This window comes from Branchiostoma belcheri, unplaced genomic scaffold (assembly GCF_001625305.1).
Source record: "Branchiostoma belcheri isolate BF01 breed outbred unplaced genomic scaffold, Haploidv18h27 scaffold28, whole genome shotgun sequence".
NCBI lineage: Eukaryota > Metazoa > Chordata > Leptocardii > Amphioxiformes > Branchiostomatidae > Branchiostoma > Branchiostoma belcheri.
Window position 1 is genome coordinate 1,625,757 of NW_017803887.1, and position 21,118 is coordinate 1,646,874.

At 40.3% G+C, this 21,118-nt stretch overlaps 3 protein-coding genes across 4 annotated transcripts in view; 1 reads left to right on the forward strand and 2 right to left on the reverse strand.

Moving 5' to 3' along the window:
- Positions 1–1,078: 1,078 nt before the first annotated feature.
- LOC109472546 (fibropellin-3-like) lies at positions 1,079–4,211 on the reverse strand. The gene is made up of 7 exons (XM_019772330.1): positions 4,026–4,211; positions 2,712–2,850; positions 2,433–2,543; positions 2,161–2,271; positions 1,890–2,000; positions 1,626–1,736; positions 1,079–1,206 (listed from the first exon to the last, which is right to left on the reverse strand). Exons 1-7 carry the CDS (start codon positions 4,209–4,211, stop codon positions 1,079–1,081), a joined length of 897 nt encoding a protein of 298 aa, XP_019627889.1.
- Positions 4,212–6,988: 2,777 nt separating this feature from the next.
- Positions 6,989–18,044, reverse strand: LOC109472628 (protein brambleberry-like). The gene is made up of 14 exons (XM_019772452.1): positions 17,715–18,044; positions 16,997–17,125; positions 16,041–16,226; positions 15,615–15,744; positions 14,692–14,796; positions 13,970–14,086; positions 13,512–13,691; positions 12,364–12,570; positions 11,855–12,011; positions 11,221–11,333; positions 10,160–10,269; positions 8,900–9,040; positions 7,918–8,063; positions 6,989–7,278 (listed from the first exon to the last, which is right to left on the reverse strand). The coding sequence occupies exons 1-14, from the start codon at positions 17,940–17,942 to the stop codon at positions 7,149–7,151; spliced, it is 2,079 nt and encodes a 692-aa protein (XP_019628011.1). The 5' UTR covers positions 17,943–18,044; the 3' UTR covers positions 6,989–7,148.
- Positions 18,045–18,127: 83 nt separating this feature from the next.
- The window catches only part of LOC109472693 (mitotic spindle assembly checkpoint protein MAD2B-like), an 11,452-nt gene continuing 8,461 nt past the window's right edge, over positions 18,128–21,118 (forward strand). The window contains exon 1 of one of the 2 annotated variants that reach the window (XM_019772540.1): positions 18,128–18,196. The gene's annotated coding sequence lies outside the window, so the exon portion shown is untranslated. The remainder of the gene's footprint in view (positions 18,197–21,118) is intronic. The other variant, XM_019772541.1, reaches the window with a different exon arrangement.

A 21,118-nucleotide genomic window follows, 5' to 3' on the forward strand; every position in this document is an offset into this window, starting at 1 on the left:
TTGCTTTTGTCATGAACTTGTAGCAGTGGTTGTTATACTCACTCCATCCACTTGGGCATTGCCGGGCTGTAACAAGCTTGTAATTAGTAACTAGTAACAAACTTTTAATTTAGTAACTAGTAACAAGCTTTTAATCAGTAACTGAAAAGGTGGGAAATCTGGAGTACATGGAGGGCTTAAAATCCTTTTATATGTATTACCCTGCACTGCTGGTGCAGGTACATACTAGCCAGTTTAGCGTCTGTTGTTCCCCGACTTCCGGGGGTTGAAAATTACCTTCACCTGTAAAGTTGATTTGCAAGTTTTATTTGCTCAACTCAAACTTTGGGAAGTGTGGATCATATTAAAAACTCTCCTATTGCAGTATCACGGACTGGACGACAGTAGCGCGGTAGAAAGCTCAGAAAATTCAGATGAACTCGAGTAGGTTGCGGCCGCTACCCCACTACCCCGCTACGCTACATGTGATGACAATAGACAGATGACCTCTGGGTCAAGTGAGGTCAGGGGTCGTATTCCGTGCATCTAATTAATTTCTTTGATCTGTCGCCCAAATAACTACTACGAATGTAGTTTTGTGACCCACCAGTCTTAGAAACGTTTTACACTGTGTATATAATGGTGATCCTATTAAACACACAGAACTGTTTTAGAATGTTAATATTTGAATAGATTTTTCCACACAAAAAAAATGGGATTATCAAAAAAGATTTTCTTTTGGAAAATCTTGAGATTTCTAAGATATATCTTAAGATTTTTCGACTTTTTAGTTCAATTTTCTGTTAATTGTCAAGCTGTTGTATTATGCAAACAGTCTATGTAATGTAGAAGTTACATTTTGAACTAAAGCTACATGTTAAACATGACAGTTGGCTCTGTTAAAGCCCATGAGAGCTGAATGACTGAAAAGCCATACTCTTTTATATTACTGTGATGTTTGCTGAATCAAAACCATTCGTACAATAATTAAACACTTTTTCAGTAAAAAATGGATTCTGTAATAGTTGGCAGTAAACTTTCTTGTTTAACAAGGTTTATGACATCTAAATCAATGTAATGTAATAAAGTATGCTACGTGTTACTTACACAGCACACCTTGCTGACAGTTCTGTCCAGTCCATCCAGGTGAGCAGGTACATTTGTATCCGCCATCTTTGTTCACACAGCGTCCATGTTGGCATGGGTTTCTGGTACACTCATTGATATCTGCGGGATAACGAAAGAAATATCACTCATATGTAAAACTAACTATTTTAATTTTCAAGAAAGAGACCGTAAAAAAGGTTTTGAGCATAAAAATCTATGTAGTAATATATGATATACTATGAGAATTGTAAACTACACAAGAGAACTCACCTTGCTGACAGTTCTGTCCAGTCCATCCAGGTGAGCAGGTACATTTGTATCCACCAGCTTTGTTCACACAGCGTCCATGTTGGCATGGGTTTCTGGTACACTCGTTGATATCTGTGGGATAAATTAAAAAAAGAAAGAAATATCACTCATATGTAAAACTAACTATTTCAATTTTCAAGAAAGAGACCGTAAAGAAAAAAGGGGTTGAGCTGGAAAATCTAGTATTATATGATATACTATTAGAATTGTTACTACACAAGAGAATTCACCTTGCTGACAGTTCTGTCCAGTCCATCCAGGTGAGCAGGTACACTTGTATCCGCCATCTTTGTTCACACAGGTTCCATGTTTGCATGGGTTTCTGGTGCACTCATTGACATCTGTAGGGTAAAGAAAGAAATATCACTCATATGTAAAACTAACTATTTGAATTTTCAAGAAAGAGACGGTAATAAAAATATGTTTTGAGCATGAAAATCTCTGTAGTAATATATGATATACTATGAGAATTGTTACTACACAAGAGAACTCACCTTGCTGACAGTTCTGTCCAGTCCATCCAGGTGAGCAGGTACATTTGTATCCACCATCTTTGTTCACACAGCGTCCATGTTTGCATGGGTTTCTGGCACACTCATTGACATCTGTAGAATAAAGAAAGAAATATCACTCATATATAAAACTAACTATTTGAATTTTCAAGAAAGAGACCGTAAAAAGGTTTTGAGCATGAAAATCTAATAATAATAGTATGTAGTAATATATGATATACTACGAGAATTGTTACTACACAAGAGAACTCACCTTGCTGACAGTTCTGTCCAGTCCATCCAGGTGAGCAGGTACATTTGTATCCACCATCTTTGTTCACACAGCGTCCATGTTGGCATGGTTTTCTGGTACACTCATTGATATCTGCGGGATAACGAAAGAAATATCACTCATATGTAAAACTAACTATTTGAATTTTCAAGAAAGAGACCATAAAAATATGTTTTGAGCATGAAAATCTCTGTAGTAATATACGATGTACATGTACTATTAGAATTGTTACTACACATGTCAAGAGAACTCACCTTGCTGACAGTTCTGTCCAGTCCATCCAGCTGAGCAGGTACATTTGTATCCGCCATCTTTGTTCACACAGGTTCCATGTTGGCATGGGTTGTTGGCACACTCATCTATGTCTGTGGGATAAAAGAATAGATATCAAGCAGAATTCAAATGATTTTATTATTAAGACAGAAACGGTAAGCTAGGAAGATTACTATGACAAACGTCTTGCATGGTTTTGTATGAAAATCTATGTTATATGCTATACTCTGTCAAGTTAATAGTAACTAAAAACAACTCACATTGATGACGGTTTTGTCCATTCCATTCAGGGTAGCAGGTGCATGTTTTCCCGCCATCTTTGCTCACACAGGTTTCATGTTGGCAGGGGTTTCTGATACACCCATCTATGTTTGTGAGAGGAAGAAGTGGGGGCTTCACCTGAACACAAAGGCAACATACTTAGATACAACAACATAACCCCTAAAGAAATAGTAAATTGCATTATCACAAAAGCTTATCTGTGTTGATAGTAATCAACTGTAAAATATTGAACTCTATTCCAACACAACCAGTATTGTCGCTGTCACCTACATCAGGGTAATAAATGACTAACTTTTACGAGTTTCCGTTAGGAAGATATTGGTTATTGATTATTCTGATGAAGCCGACAGTGGTCGTTGAAAATTTGATCTCTCTGTACTCGTTGTGTTGAAAAAAAGTTCAACATTTTACTATAGTAATTTGCTTTTAGTGATACAGCGAATTTCAGTCGAATTCCAGGAAAAAGTGGAGTAAGAGAACGTTTTCAATTTTTATGAACCTACACATTCATCCATATATACACGTACATACGAGAGATATGCACATGTTACGGAGCACAACTCGCAACTATAGAAGATGAAGAAAGACTTCTTTATGTACATACCGTACTTAGATATCTGTCAACAACAACACTGGGTAACAGTAGGGGAGCGCACTGTACTGTACACATCGCTGATCATTGTTGTTTTGTAACAGAAGAAGTTGTAACTTGAGTGTGCGTCACATTATTCTTGTCCCTTGTGTAATGCTAATAACAAAACTACATAAAAAAGTACACGCAACGGGTAGAACTCTCAGGCACTTCCGAAAAGTTGTCTTCACTTATTTGCATATCAATGAATAGTTCGTGCTTACAAACCTGCATTTCTCCTGCAGTTTCTTAGTGTCACTGACGAAAGGCAGTGGATGTTATCTGAAATGTCTGACCATTTCCAAAATGATATGCAGTTCCTTAAGTAAATACTTTTGGTGTATCTTCTTACTTGTATGTCTAACCTTCACCGATTTATGAAGAATCTATTATTATTATTCACCATACCATACTCTGTGTGTTTAGTCATTTGTTCAACCAAGAAACAGAATGTCCTTATGACCACGTAGATTAAAGGAAACTGTTTTTTTTTTGGGGGGGGGGAACTTTTTTTATTCGCACGCTCGCATCAGTTTGAGGGTTCCCAGAGGATGTCATCCATACAATAAAATCAACATGACCTTACTTGGTAAAAATAACCGAACAAACAAACATGTCTTCACCTCATTCACATTTAAAAACATAGTGTTTGGATAAATACCTGTGAGGAGGATTCAACAGTTGCAGGGAATATGTCCTTTGCGTCTTTCCTGTTATCTGGCCCTTTGGCTGTGAAATCGGCAGGTTGGAAGGAGGAATCGGGCGGTGGTATGAAGGTGTCGGCTGCACTGAGGCTGTTACTCACAACCATTCCCGACATCAGCGCGACCAGAAGCCACTTGGCCATGGCTCTCTGAAACGGTAACACACGGTTTACTCTATCATGAAGCGTCATCTGTGTTGATAGCTTCATGTTCAATGTTATAACTTTTGTTCCAACACAAGAGAATTGTTCTCCCCTAGAGCTTTCGACCAGTCACTCTGGTCTTCCTCCACTCGGTTCAGTCTAATGAGGAAAATTTTAGCTTCCCTGCTTTTAACGAAAGGTAAGGTAAGATCAGTTGTCATGTGTTGGAGAAATTTTAAACTTAAAACAGGTTTTACTCCTAGTGAGAACTTAGCAAGGTGAAAATTCATCAACAATTCTATCCAGCTTATTCGCACAGACGGTTGTCGCTTATAACATCTTAAAATACAAAGAAGAGTTGTCGCAAACTGAAGCACACCATTAAATACTTACTAGTGGAGTTCACGACTCAACTTCAAGACGCTTTTCTTCAGAATGTTGTCTTAAAACAAGGGCGTTTTACAAGTTACAAGAAGAAACAGCAACTTTGCCGTATGCGCGTTACTTCAGAGGCAAGCTTGATCTTATAAGGTGCGCTATAATCTCCTAGTACCTTGACAACCAATGCAATTTTGCACCGTGTAACAAGTTCAGTCGGTGATTAATATAAGGCTAAGAGAATGGTGGGAAAGGGACCACCAGGTTGGACACCGACGAAACTATATAAATATGCAAGATTCGTTGCGTATGAATTACAGTCAAACAAGACCATAGTGACTGCTAATATTAACGGTACGTCAGGAAAATTGCGACAACGATTAAGACAAGTAGTCAAAGGGTCACTATAAAGTGGTCACGATGGACAGACCTTCCCTATGTAGTGGGTACTTACTAGCGGAGTTCGCGACTCTACTTCAAGACGCTTTTCTTTAGATCGTTGTCTTAAAACAATGGCGTTTAACAAGTTGCTTAAAACGTTGCGGCGAAATAAGAAACAGCAACGTCATCGTACGTGCGCCAGTTCAGAGGGAAGCTTCTTATAAGGTGCGCTATAATCTCCTAGTACCTTGACAACCAATGCAATTTTGCACCATGAACCAAGTTCTAAGTGAATGGTGGGAAGGAGACCACCAGGGTGGCCACCCGAAGAGAACTATATAAATATGCAAGATGCGTTACGCATGAAGTGCAGTCAAACCTGTCCGTGGTGACTATTCAGGGGACGTGAAGTGAATTAAATCTTTAAGATCTATAAAACATTTTTGTAAGTATACGTATAAATGAAATGTACATGTATGTGTAGAAAACAATTTTAATCGAAAGTTTAATGTCCGATGCACACAATTACTTGTTACATTTTACTTACCTTGCGCCCTCGTCTTAATGAGATAAAGGGCTGGCCTAGGTGTACTTCAACGAGTCATATCTTGTATATACATGTATATTGAAATAAAGATGATTTTAACCCCCATAAAGTAGTTAGGTGACCACTATAGACAGGATTCTTGTTGCTTGGGAGAGACAAGTACTCAGTAATAAGGGATCACCAAAGAGTTAAGTGGCCACGATGGCTAGACGTTCAATATGTATTTTTGAAAAGGTTACTATAGCTAGTACATGTTTCAAAAGACAGTAAACGAGCAAAAAATATCAACATTAGTAGTCGAAAACTGAAGTGCATCGTTGAACACTCACGTGTAGATCGCGACTCTACTTCAGGACGCTTTTCTTCAGACCGTTGTCTTAAAACAAGGGCGTTTTACAAGTTGCTTAAAACGTTGCGGCGAAAGAAGAAACAGCAACTTCGCCGTATGTGCGTCACTTCAGAGGTGAGCTTCTTATAAAGCACGCTCTAATCTCCTACTACCTTGACAACCAATGCAATTTTGCACCGTGTAACAAGTTCAGTCGGCGATTAATATAAGACTAAGTGAATGGTGGGAAAGGGACCACCAGGGTGGCCAACCGGACGGAACTATATAAATATGCAAGATTCTTTACATTTGATCACAAAAATCTAAATCACATGAGTCAAAGAGATATCTCTCCCAAAATATTCCTCTGAAAGTGGGCCTAGTATACAGAAAAAACTTCTCTTCTTCGGAGAGGACTTACTAGGAATAATAATAAATTTCAACATTTTGATCTGTCCACCTACAAAATGTTAGTCTATGCTCCCCTAAACATAACATTAAGCGTCTTGGCAAAGGTAACAAACCTGGTGTACTTAAGACAGTATGAATTCATATAAAACCACAACTTTATTGCTTCAAATTAAACATTCGAACAACCAATTTATAACACTTCATTGTTCTACACATTCAATAAGACGAAAAATGATTAGTCTATTCATTTACTATTGTTAGAAAAAGATGATAATTTTGGATACTTACTGACCAAAAAATGTGTATGTCTTGAATACAGTGGTTTATAAATGAGATTTACATTCAAGTAATTGACTATTTGTGGGGAAAATTGTATGGTATAGAAAAATGCCTGCTTGTCACAGCCACCACCAAATATGATTCAAATAACATCCCCACATTTCTTTCAGTCATGATTAACAACCAACACGCCTAGAGAGCACAATGCTACACATAAATTCCTTCAGCAGTTAAATTTGGCAATATTTCAATCTTGTATCAAACCCATGTAGCAAAAGTTAATTCCTTGGAAGGCTCTTTAACTTTTAAAAATCAAGTGGCCTCATGCATGCTTTTTAACTTAATGACAGTCATCTCTAATATCTGATCATGAATATCTTAAATATCTTAGACTTAAATGTATTTCACCCTGCGAAACATTGTGAATATAGAAAACAAGAAATGGAGTAGTCTAGTATTTTCATATGTTTTGCAAATCTGAGAAACAATATGCAATAATTTTATCATGTATGTTGCAAAACAACACTTTTTGCTAATGGAAAAGAAACAGTCTAAAGACATATAGGAGTGTATTATAAGGTTTGTGACTATGTTTTCTATGGTTGGTTGTATTTTATCTTGCTGGTGAGAAGCTGGGTGTGTGCAGGTGACAGTAGTCCCTGTCAGCTGTACACAGAACCTTGCACTGTGCTCCAGCCTTGGTGATTCCCTTGCAGTACTTCCTTGGTGTGCTAGGGGTCCTCCTTTACGTAAAAGAGAGTGGCAAATCAGTGTACATCGAAAATATAATAGGCCTTTTTCCCACTAGAATAAAATTGTCTGGATTAGGCCAAACTGATTTGCTTCAATCTGGCTTGATTCGCTCAAAGCAAATGGGGCATGGGGCCATGTATTGTACAATAATATACTCAGTCTGTTGTTGACAAACTAGCCATGCCTGAGACAAAAAATAAATAGAACTCATAAATACACATACCCATAAATACTACTACTGAATAGATAAAACGTTACTCTAACTTAAACACATTCATATAACGTTGCATGTGCTAATATATACTGACCAGCACCTTCAACGTTGTTGTGCTACATGATGTAATCCAACAGCACAGGGTGTCTGCTACAGCACCAGTTACCATGGTGACAAGTTGATAACTATATGTTCCAGGTCAATGACCTGATGTGTTTTCCTTCTGTGAAGGTAAACATTAACTCTAACTGTAACACATTCATATAATGTTGCATCTATGCACTGACCAGCCCCAGCACAGGGTGTCTGCTACAGCACCTGACAGCCATATGTTCCAGGTCAATGAACTGATGTGTTTTCCTTCTGAGAAGGTAAGCATTAAAGACATAAGCAAGTGTAATGAAGGTTCTCTGACCTGTTTGCCTTTGAGGGGGTTCCAGTCATGCTGCTGTTTAGGTTGTGGGTGGGGGTTCTTGGGTGGGAGGGGCTATTTCTTGGACTCCGTCTTGGAGACATGGAGACGTCTTCCAGTACTGACCCCAGGTGTCTCTTAACCAGCTCCTTATATTAGGGGAAGGAAGTTGAGATTAAGTATCAGTATGAAAACATGAAATATATCCATCGGGTTGGAGAATGTTTAAATTACAAAGTTCTTTCACAATCACTTCAGCAAGAACAAAATTTCTCGTCATCAAAATGTCATCAAAATGCTGGTTCTTGTTAAACAGGTGGTTGTGAAGAACTTTGCAATTCATGGGAATAATATAGCCGATAAACTGGCTAGTAAGTGTGAATGAGTCTGGGAGATAGAACAAATGTTCAGAGGTGTATATGTCACTTAAAAGACTGAAAACTTCAAAACACAACAAATCTTATGAGAATATAGAATATATAATATAGTATTGGAATTGGTTATGTGTCACAACACAAATTTACTAAAAAATTTAAACATCTATTTTAAGCAGGTGGCTAGCCACTTTCTCAGTCGTATTGGAAGGCTGAATTTTGAGGCTATTTACAAATGTATCATTCCATAAAATGATTATACATTTAACATTTACCATCGTTTAGTAAGCTACAGAAGAATATGCTTATTCAACGGAGGAAAAATTAGGTACTATCCTGGAGCACGTCGGCAGAACGTACTGCACCTGCGCGAAACCCGTAATGTATTGTACATAGCATTTCGGCAGAATTTCTCATATAAGGTTGTATTCGCTCATATAAGGTTAGCATTTCGACAGTAGTTTTCAAATGTTATGTCGGAAAGAATATCCTCTGCAACAGGCAAAATTCTGATGCAACGTTGACCAAAAAGCCAAATGGAACGAAAAACGCGAAAATACGGGGTTCTGCGCAGGCGCAGTACGTTCTGCCGACGTGCTCTATCCTTGCACCTTGCGTGCAGACTGGGGTGTGCCAGGACAGGGGATGTTAGTGGTGAGACCGGCTCGTAACAGTGGCGTACTGACACGCACGTCCACTGTCGTCTGCCAACCCGACCCAAAGCTCAGGTTGTTCGCCATCGGTGTGTTCGGCTACAAGAAAACAAAAGTGAACAAACATCAATGGCCAGGCGGTCCTTTTGTAAAGGTGGTCACTTTAAGTTTGACTGTGTATCAATAGACAGGTGGTCCTTATGTACAGGTGATCACTAGTACAGATTTCACTTTATATCATACCCGGGCCGCGATAACGTTCGATAACGGGTTCCGGACTGGGCCGTACTTTACGGTACGGCCCGGTCCGGAACCCGTTATCGAACGCTTCCATGGCTTCCATAAAACGATTCGAACGCGTTTCGCCCTACCCGCTTGTGCCCCTTTCGAAAATTCGAATACAGAATCCGGACGTTGGAATTGATGTTGCTGCATTTTAGGGTTTAGTGGCACCAACTTTTGGCTCATCTTGCATTGAAAGGCGCGTTTTCTTGGGTGGGTATGACATAAATAAAATACAACACGGTGTATTCCGCATCACCCTCGGTCCCGGCCCTCCCGCGAGTCGGATCGCGGTCGGGCCGATACCTCGGGCGATACGGAATACCCCGTGTTGTATTCTATATGTATATCAATGGTCAGGTGGTCCTTATATACAGGTGATCACTAGTACAGGTTTCACTGTATATCAATGGCCAGGTGGTCCTTATGTAGAGGTGGTCACTAATACAGGTTTCACTGTATATCAATGGCCAGGTGATACCTCGGGCGATACGGAATACCCCGTGTTGTATACTATATGTATATCAATGGTCAGGTGGTCCTTATATACAGGTGATCACTAGTACAGGTTTCACTGTATATCAATGGTCAGGTGGTCCTTATGTAGAGGTGGTCACTTGTAAAGGTTTGACTGTATATCAATGGTCAGGTGGTCCTAATATACAGGTAAACCACTAGTGCAGGTTTCACTGTATATCAATGCGTCAGATGTTTCAGATGGCATACAGGTTTGACATTAGGGCTTCCTTAAAAGGAAAAAAAGGTTGACAGTGTAGAGTTTAAACTTTGAACAAAAGAAAGAAACTAACCATAGATTTTTGGTTGATCCTGTCAACCTTGGTCAGATGTTGGAACAAAGCTTTTAAAACTCTACAACTACGGATTTTACCAACACAGGTTTCCATTAATTGAAAAAAAAGGTGTTGAGTTTCTTACAGGTTTGATAGGAGTTCCCCCCACACTGATAATAGTCTCCTCCAAACAGTCGTCAGACCGCTCTTCAAACGACTTGTTCAACAGCACAGAGGTGTTGTGTACCTGCAGCACTGTACAAACAAACAAACAAACAAACAAACAACTTCAGCAGGTGCATGGGTACCCTTCTACAAATGGTAAATACGCGCCTACACTTCTTTACAAATAGAACGGCAAGCTGGTGGAATGAGCTTCCTGGGGAGGTGGTTATGGTGCCTAGTGTAAACAGTTTCAAGAAGAGGTTTGACGAGTACATGGAAACACATCCAGTCGTCTACAATTATAGAGCTTTGGACCACCCACTACGTCCAGAGATGTCAGTAAACTGAAGAGCGGCCCAAATTGGAGCAGGACTCCTACCCGGCATGAATCAACTCTACTCTACTCTACTCTACTCTACTAGATACATGATTATATAACGTACTAATAATTTGTTAGTAGTGATACTTACATTTATATCAAGTAAGTACTAAGTACAGTAAATGATTAATAGCTTGTAAAGCACCAACTATTACCAGAAAGCAAACTTGAAAATGAAGAAATATGAAAATCACCCAGTGGTCTGCATTAAAAAAAAAGGACAGATGTCTATCAAAAGAATTTGTACATTGATTTCTCTACTTTATGTACATTGACAAATTCTGAAAACTGTCCACATACACATGTCTACGATTAGGTTTGACATCAATACGATTCATCTATAGCTTGTTAAGTTATTGTGCTAACATACACACACAATTATAGAAACGCCATCAAAATTACAATCACCATCTTCAATCAATCAATCAATCAATCAATCAATCAATCAATCAATCAATCAATCAACCAATCAACCGATCGATCAATCAATCAACCAACCAATCAATCAATTAATCAACTGCAAGCCTCAAGGAAGATGCATGGCGGCTGTAGACATCTTGGTGAAAGTAATAAATCAAGAAAAATTAAAGTAGATGAATTTTCTGAGGACGTAGACATTTCATAAAACATCTACTAATGTGTGGCTAAAACTGAGCACATACATGTCCTGTCCGCTAACTCTAGTGTCTTGATGTTGTCTTGTATGATCTGTTGCATGTCGGCCTCCAGTTTGACAGGGCTGGTTTCCTCGTCTGAAAACATCGGCTGTGAGTCCCTGTAAAAGTGAAGAAGACATTCAGAACACTGAAGACTGCACACCACAGTGAAGTATTTACATTACAAGAGTTGTTATGAATTTCTTCTTTATAATTGTGAACTTCTCTCTGTTTCTGTGATAATAACATTTTGACATCCAATTCCACCTTCCTGTCAATCTTTGGTTACACAATTTTTTCCCCTCACTTCTTCTGCCTCTACTGCATTCAAATAAGTATGGACATACCAATAAACAAACAAACCGAAAACAAATTTCTATAATGAACAGTGCAGGTATACTGAAAGCAAATTTGAAGTTAGTATTTAAAGCCCTGTATCTAAATGCATGATTAACTGTTCTGCAGGAGCAACCATTGAGCAAAAATGGTAACTTCGTTGAGAAGAGTCGTGCAAAGTCCCCTATCCCACGATTACAATGTCTAGCAAGGAATGCCAGTGATTGAAGCAGTGACTTCTTGATTCCCTTTACACTAAGCTTATCCTAGCCATTTGATGATAGTAAAAAAAAAGAAGCTGGACCTGTTAGGTTTCCTGCAGGAGCTTGGTGTTGTGACGATGGCTGGTGGGGGCTGCATGGTGCCGGTGTGAGGACAGGAACATAGGGTCCTGATGGGGGACGGCATGTCCCGACAGCGAGGCCACAGGGCCTGCGCAACCCAGATCAACAACCAGTTCCCTGAACACAGAAGAGTAAGTGTCATCAGGTACCTCAGGAAAAAATAAGAACATGTATACGTATACACTCAGATCAACAACCAATTCCCATATTCCTATATATGGCAACCACCCTCTCCAACTCTGTCCTGCGACTTGCTACATAGTGTAATTTAACACCACTGTGACAGGGTATCTTACCAGGACATAGACATCTGGTCCAGGTCATTGACCTGATTTTTTGGAGAAGAAGAAGCAGTCCAAAATCAATATGTTTTCCTTCTGCAAACTAAGGTAAAATATGAAATAAAGACTAAGCTTTAACTTCCAACACTAAATATATAAAATATATTAAGAAAAACCCTAGCACTGACCTACAACAGCGACAGTAAGAACCACGGTAAGGCTCTGGAAGTCGAGGCTGCGACGATATCTGACCTCCGACACCGCGTTGGTCGGCACGAGCACCAGCATAACGGCTCGGGAAAGGGCGGGGCTCTGGAGGAACGTCATCGTCACCATGGCAACCAGGAAATACCCGACGTGGAGAACGCAGGAGGCGAGAATGGCCAGATGGTCTCCTGGTAGATGATGCGAAAAAAAAGTTATAATTTACCATTTTTTTCACATGTAAGATTAAGTGGTAAATTACATTTTAAAGATGACAATTTTGACAATTTAGCGCTTGAAAACTCTTACACAAAGACAACAATACACCACAGTGACTATAAAAGACAAATGGCTACGTAAATACGACTTACATGTAGTGGTAGTTTCAGGTCCAAATTTTTTTAGGTACATAGCTGTTTCCATGACACCTAAAAAGACCTGTGAGCTCCACGTTAGAAGTCCAACTTTCTGTGTGTCGAAAAAAAAAAACTTCTCCCTTCCCAAGCTTTTACGGAATTCCAAAATAATATGAAGAAACGACCACTCACTGGCACCTCCTATAGAACAGCCAGGAAGTCCATCCTACTGTCTGGTCCAGTCTTCATTCCTTCTATCCCTTCACTCAATGACTGAAAACCAATACCTGGCGACACAGCCAGGAAGTCCATCCTATTGTCCAGTCCAGTGACTTAATGACTGAAAACCAATACCTGGTCACCGATATGGAGAAACGACCACTCACCGGCGACACCTAGCGACACAGCCAGGATGTCCATCCTATTGACTCGTCTAGTCTTTATTCCTTCTCTCCCTTCACTCAATGACTGAAAACCAATACCTGGTAACCAGCACGTCGGCAGAACGTACTGCGCCTGCGCAGAACCCCGTATTTTTGCATTTTTTGTTGGGTTTTTGGTCAATGTTGCATTAGAATTTTGCCTGTTGCAGAGGATATTCTTTCCGACACAACATTTGGAAACTACTGTCGAAATGGTAACCTTATATGAGCGAATACAACCTTATATGAGACATTCTGCCAAAGTGCTAAGTACAATACATTACGGGTTTCGCACAGGTGCAGTACGTTCTGTCGACGTGCTCTGGTAACCGATATGGAGAAACGACCACTCACCGGCACCCCCTAGCGAAACAGCCAGGAAGTCCATCCTCTTGTCCAGCCCAGTCTTCATGCTGTCCATGAGGTGCAGGAGGTAGTTCACGGTGGCGTTCATCTGGCGCAGGTTCGAGAGCGTCACGTGGAACTGGCCGGCGGTTTCCTGGTGAAATGTTGCCATCTCGTGGCTGTTGTGGTCTGTGAAAAATTACCAAAAACTCTAAATACAGATGTGTGGGATCTTCAATTTCTTATTCTTATATACATGTATGTTTTACAGTGGCCAGAATACTTCTTTTCAGTGCTCTGCGATATTGCAGAAGAGTCAAAATTTTGTTCTGCAATTTGAAAATACACAAGCCTCGATACTACAACCTTCTCAAACCAATAATACCATAATGATTATAATTCCGCTGGCATGAAATGACAGGAAAAAATTTCAGGCTGGCCAGAGAACAATGTAACAGATACGTTACCGATTTTGTCCCAGAGTTCCTGAGCCTTCTCTCGCACCACCATGAGGTCCTTCAGCAGCTCCTCGTGGCTCCGCTTCCTGTCGTTCTCATGGAGAAGCAACTCAGTTGTCGCTGATTCTGTCAAACACAGAAGCTGTCAATAAACTCAGTTTAGCTATAACATCTGTGTCCATAATATCACCAGGGTCCATAATATCGCCACCTTGAGAAAAAGTGTGCTTAAAGATATTTTTACTGCAACATACCCTAGGTATGTACATTTGAGGTGTGCAGGAGTGCATACCAAAAGCATGTTGCAGTAAAAATATCTTTAAGCACACTGTTTCTCAAGGTGGCGATATTATGGACCTTGGTGATATTATGGACACAGATGTTAGAGTATTTGGTTTTAAACAATTTTTCAAACCTCAAAACTGTGCTGCGCCACTATATTGTTATGTTGAGTTGGTTATTAGGTTGAGTTGACCCTAAAGGTCATGACCCTATTAGAGGTCATCTCATGGGGCAGCCCCTTTGTCTGCCATTGCTGTTGTTCCTTTGAGATGCCCATTAAAGCTCTCGTCTCCGGATCGCATCTTGTTGACTTGAGTTGTAGAGTACGCATCATACAAATGTTAGGCAAAATTATCTATGTGCATATAAGGTTTCAGGACATAGTAAGGTGCATTGATTCCCTAAAATGAATTTTGAAACGCTGCATTTTGAAAGAGGAGATTGCAAACCCAGTTTTTCCTTCATCTTGTCTGTCATGTCTGCCATCATTCCCACCAACTCTCGCTGTCCTGACGCGATCAGAGCCTTCTCTCTCGCCAGGTCCCTCAGGTTTCCTGCCACAAAGGAAACAGTACAACAACTGTGTTTAAATTACACCAACACTAAAATGAGCACTTTCAATGTACACACAAATCGGTACACCTGCATGCACTCCAATTTTGCTCCCTAATAGCCTTAGCCCTTTTGTCGTTCACTCAACATTGAGGATCATCATCATCATCTTAAGTACTGCTATGCCCAATTTACATCTGATTACTAGCAGCTGCACATAATTACAAAACAAGTGACCGGTACGAATAAAAACAAGGGTAACTGAAGGAGGAGGCACTAAGGAACGTAAATAACTGAATCTGTTGGTGTAAGAGACAAGACAGTGCATTTAGTGTGTTAGTTAAGGACATACATGTATATATACATATATACAAGACGTGTGATATAAGAGGATATGAGTTAACCTGCTCTTGCTCTGATGATATTTTGGCACTTACAGTCAACGAAAACCCTAACGTTTTCCCAGTTATTACTGTTGTTTTTAATTGTGCAGCATCAGTGTTGAAATTACAGCAGAACATTTAATACAACAAGCAAGACATAAGGTGTCAATGTGTTTTTCTGGCAATCTGTTTCTTGCTTGACTTGCATGTAGAATCTAAAGGTTCTGGGTTCGAATCCCTACCAGTCTTCAATGTTGTGCCCTTGGGAAAGGCACTTAACACCTATTTTCTCACTGAAAGTTGACTTTGTGACTCCTACAGAATTCCACTCTACACGTACCACAGGATGCCTGTTTTACTATTTTTTTCATTTTGCCCACATTCTCTATGATTCTTCAGAAAAACACAAGAAACCGATGAGATTTAAGTGTAATGACCTTGGATGTGTGAAGCAATGGACACCTGGGAATGCTCCAGCTGCTGCTGCCTTCCCATGAGCCTCTCCTGTCCGTCCGCAACAGTCTGGATGGTGTCAGCAGCCATGGTCTGAATCTCAGCCTGGCCATTCTGACAGTCAGGAAAAAGGAGAACGAAAGAAAAGAATCACAAATGTACATCATTCTCAAACAATGATATATTTACTATATTATGTAGCAAGTTGGAGGGGCTGGTCACCATATACATGTATATGAATGTAATTGTTCTGAAGAAACAGAGCAGTAGTTTGTTGGACAAGATCATGTGAAGCTGAAGGTAACCATACATTGTAATGACATTAATTAAAACAATTTGCCTTGATGCTCTCCTTAACCCATGCTTGTTGGTGGACTGTCATGACAAGCTAAGCTTGTTGACAAACAAACCTTGATGCTCTCCATAGCCTGTACTTGCTGGTCAGCCGTCATGACCAGCTTGTTGACGGTCTGCTCCGTTTTTCGGCGGAACTGCTGCTGCCTGGTGGCGTAGCAGACAGAGCGCGCACGGTTACTGATGATGTGGTACGCGTTCCACGTGTCTGAGTCCATCCCAGCCGTGCAGTCAGCCAGACTCTACAGGAATCAATCAATCAATCAATCAATCAATCAATCAATCACAGACATGCAGTACACCAGACTCTACAAGACTATAAAATTCAAACCATTATTTTTTGACAGTCCAACTCTATTGACTTTGAGCAATCCAGAACTTCTGTGACATCACATTATGCAAAAGTTGCAGAAAGTTTATATGACTTCTCAATCCAGTACACAATTGGCCAAAATAGAGTATATAACACTGGACTCTTTGCTTCTTAGCTCAAAGATCCTAAATTGCTTGAGCTCCAAGAATCCAAGTGTACATTTATCTATTAGAAAATGATTCTTATATAAACTCATTATATACTTGATGAGTTATGAGGTGGCTTATTAAAATGATGTTTAAAATCATTTTATGATCATAGAACGCAGAGACTTGTATATATCCAATTTGTATATACATGAATAATGTAGGTTTTAAGAATCCCTTCCTTTAATTACGTTTAATGTGGTTATTAAAGTATGTACTTTTAAGTGGTATTTTTAAAGAAGAAGAACTTTGTTGCACGACAATTGCAAATGGTACAATGACTATGGCAAACTACATAAAGAGAGAAACAACAATAAGTGTGTTGAATAAGACCTAATGTTGAATAAAACCTAACATATCTATACGTATCATAATTATTCAAGTAATAAGGGATAGCACAAGTTTAAATCTGTCACTTTTGTGAAACACGCAATTCAGCCTGTGGCTGCCGTGTGTTTTTGACAAATAAACTTTTCATTCATTTAAAACTCACCATGTCCTGTGTACAGGTGAAGGTGGGCCGTCCCTCCACCTCTGATTGACAGTTCAGGAGGGCCACGCCCAGTTTTGCTATCTCCTCCTCACTCATTTCCCCACAGGAGCTCTTTAGTTCTGCGATTATCTGGAATAACAAATTTTCGAAAAGGAATAATTACAAATCATGCTGTAACGTTAAAGATTCTAAACATTTCTTTTTTTATGTTATAGAAGTGCAGACTGCAGACCGGAAGACCTGCCCAGGGCCATGGAGGATAGGGAGGGCTGGCGGAAAAGAGTCACGAGCATCCGTGAAACTCCCACGACCAGATGATGATGATGTTATAGAAGAAAGAAAACATTTTGTTATAGCTCCGTTTATTCTCTTTCTCCAAACACATGGACCAGACTGCTTCTGCAGTTCAAGAACAAAGCTGCTAGGAGGTCCAAACTTATGTCACTTCTTCCTGAGCACAAAACTCTTTTGCTATCCAAAATTTATGACCCTACCATGTCCAGGTAACGCGATATAAGAACCAGAAATTACACTGCAGTACCACAACAAGCCGCTAGGGAGCCCAAAATCTAATCATTTGAGCTCATCAAGACCTACATTTGTACCCACCTACAGCTACCACGCCACGCCACGTTACATGACAAATTCTATCCACAGCTTCTTGAAATACATGTTAAAACATACACACACATATATTAACGCTAACAAAAAGAGTTACCCTATCGTTGCACCCGTCCAGCGGTGAAAGTTCGAACTGTTTTGCCTGCATCAAAAACCGCTCGTCCGAAGTCGCCATTTCAAACGGGACCTGGTTTGGCACAACTCCAGGCGATCTCTGGTCGTCTTCGTTGGTTTTCTCGCTCGAAAATGGCCAGAAGAACGCGGAACAAGGGCTGAAAATCACCACAAAGGTACACAGTACGCTCAAAAGCCGCATGGCTGTCATTTTGGCGAAATATTGGAAGTTAATTCGCAACTCAACTAGCAGCGAGAGAAATCTCTAGTCCACTGCGATGCTGAAAAATTGCAACGTGGAAATTTGGCGCCAAATTTTAATCGCGAGTTCTGATTGGTGGAACGACTGTACATCTGAACGCTGATTGGCTATAAGTCAGGACGAGTGGCGCATGTGCAGTAGCAACCGCTGCGGGTCACCAAAGGTCAGGGCTGAAGAAATGTCGTCTGCAGAAGTCTAATATTGTAATAATTCTTGATTAATACCATATTTTAATGATATAGACGTTTGAGAGATGGTTTGCGTGGTTTAGATAGGGTTTGCTTTTATGTCTGAGAAAAAAGAACGCGGGAAAATGGCGGGAAAGCGAAACAAAGAGAGGATGAGGAAGGGGGAGGGGGGAGTGTGACGCGCCGGATTGAGTACTTAGAATGCTCCGTACAAAAAGTCGTAGTAAGGTCACGATACGTCAAATGAGGCTGGTTTATGTGTCCCCGTGATGTCAACGAGTCAGACCACCGTGTGTGGGTCAGTTGGAAATTCAAAAATCACTGGAAGACGAGATATGTCCCGTCAAAGTTGACCTTCTAAGTACTCATTTTGGCGTGGTTTTTCTGTGTTTTGCGGTCTGCATGGGGGTTTTCAGACGACCGCTGTCCCGTCTACTTCCGGGTCAAACCACGCCCCCTAACAGCTGCTAATACGCGTATGTGCGCTTACACTTGGACGGCGATTGCGTTCGATACGGATGTTCTGGCCAGTGTTATAACTAACGGTACGGCCCGGAGTCTCTTTTGTTATCACACATGCTTCCAAATGTTTCATAGAATAACTCGAACGGCTGTCGGGCGATTAAACCCGCGGTCGGGTTGGTACGTTGGGCAATACGGCATACTCAGCGTAGTATTACTGCATATTTTATTTTTTATTGCAAGATAACATGTAAGCCTTACCTCTAATAGTTGTTCTATCAGGATCACTCAGTTTAACCATACTAATTGTTTCTTCGAACTTCACATTACACCCTGTTCACCCTATAAACCATTCTGACCGGGACATATCATTCATGTTTCTAATGAAACATACCGTAAGTTGTCTTACAGACAATCTGTTTTGCTGTGCGCACGTATGTAAGTTATAATGTAGTTCATTTTCGTTCACGACGATTTCAGTTATGGGGTAATTGTAACTTTGGACTACATATATCTTTAAATGGAACAATGCTAGAATGTCTACATACATGTAAAATGTAAAAAATGTAAAAAAATTGCTTGACAAATAAAGACGGTAGATTTTTCACCTGTGTCACTTGAATGCAGGTATATACTGGGACCCGAATATGAGGTTTTGCAGTGTCATAGGAATGACATAGCCTTAACATGGCAGATATATGTCACCTGAGCCATTGGAATGATATAGCCCTGAACAGCAGAATTTCCACCTGTGTCATAGGAATGACATAGCCGGCAGATATTTTACCTGTGTCACAGGAATGACATAGCCTTAAGACGGCAGATATTTTACCTGTGTCATAGGAATTATATAGCCTTAAGACGGCAGCTATTTTACCTGTGTCATAGAAATTATATAGCCTTAAGACGGCAGATATTTTACCTGTGTCATAGGAATGACATAGCCCTAAGACGGCAGATATTTTACCTGTGTCATAGGAATGACATAGCCCTAAGACGGCAGATGTTTTACCTGTGTCATAGGAATGACATAGCCCTAGGACGGCAAATATTTTATTTATTTATTTATTTATTCAGAATTGTAACAACACAATACAAAGTGTGTACAAGGCAGCAAGTAAGCTGATGGCGCACACACCTAACACTCACCTAGACATGTGACAAGGGTACAACAATAGATAGTTAAAAACATGAATAGTAGATGAATAACATAAACATACAAATCAAACCAATTTTAAGAATCAATTTTGGTACTCAAAATAGCATTTTCATATAAATCAAACCAATTTACAAGATAATGTTTGGTGTGGCTCAGCTGGAAGAAGCGCAAAATCTTTTTGATTGGGCAATGAAGGTGTGGAGTGCATCTGTGAGTTTTGTGTTAGTGTCATAGTTGTGAGCTGGAGAACCCTGGAGCAGGGACTAGGAATGTGGTTAGGTGTTGTTGAGTAAGGTGTTCAACAGTGGAGGCAAGGGTGTTACGTGGCTCGGTGTGGAGGGGGCAATGTAACAAGTAGTGTGGTACTGTTTCAGAGGGGGCCCCACAGGCACACGTCTTGTCTTTAAGGCTCATTTTGTGCAGGGTGCAGTTTAATTGACTCCAACCCATGCGCAACCGTGCAGCATAGATGTTGAACTGCCTAGAGCCGAGACTACGGTGCAACTGATGGTGCCTTGGTGTGAAGAGGTGCTTTTTACACACCCGTTTGAATGCAGCAAGACTACTGACATCCTTTACTGTCTGGGGCAGCTGGTTCCATTGTGAACAGGTGAACGGAAAGAAGCTGGTTTTGTAAGTCTGTGTCCTGCATCGCGGTATGTGGAGGTGAGTATTGTTACGGAGCTGGAGCCTTGAAGTTGACTGGGCACCTCTTGTAGATGGAACGAGTGACTGTAGGTGAGGAGGAACAAGTCCGTTGGTAAGCCTGTACATGATTACTAGTGAGTTGTACTTTCGCCTGGTGGAAAGGGTGTCCCATTCAAGGCAAATATTTTACCTGTGTCATAGGAATGACATAGCCCTAAGACGGCAGATATTTTACCTGTGTCATAGGAATGACATAGCCCTAAGACGGCAGATATTTTACCTGTGTCATAGGAATGACATAGCCCTAAGACGGCAGTTATTTTACCTGTGTCATAGGAATGACATAGCCCTAAGACGGCAGATATTTTACCTGTGTCATAGGAATGACATAGCCCTAAGACGGCAAATATTTTACCTGTGTCATAGGAATGACATAGCCCTAAGACGGCAGATATTTTACCTGTGTCATAGGAATGACATAGCCCTAAGACGGCAGATATTTTACCTGTGTCATAGGAATGACATAGCCCTAAGACGGCAGATGTTTTACCTGTGTCATAGGAATGACATAGCCCTAGGACGGCAAATATTTTATTTATTTATTTATTTATTCAGAATTGTAACAACACAATACAAAAGTGTGTACAAGGTCAGCAAGTAGCTGATGG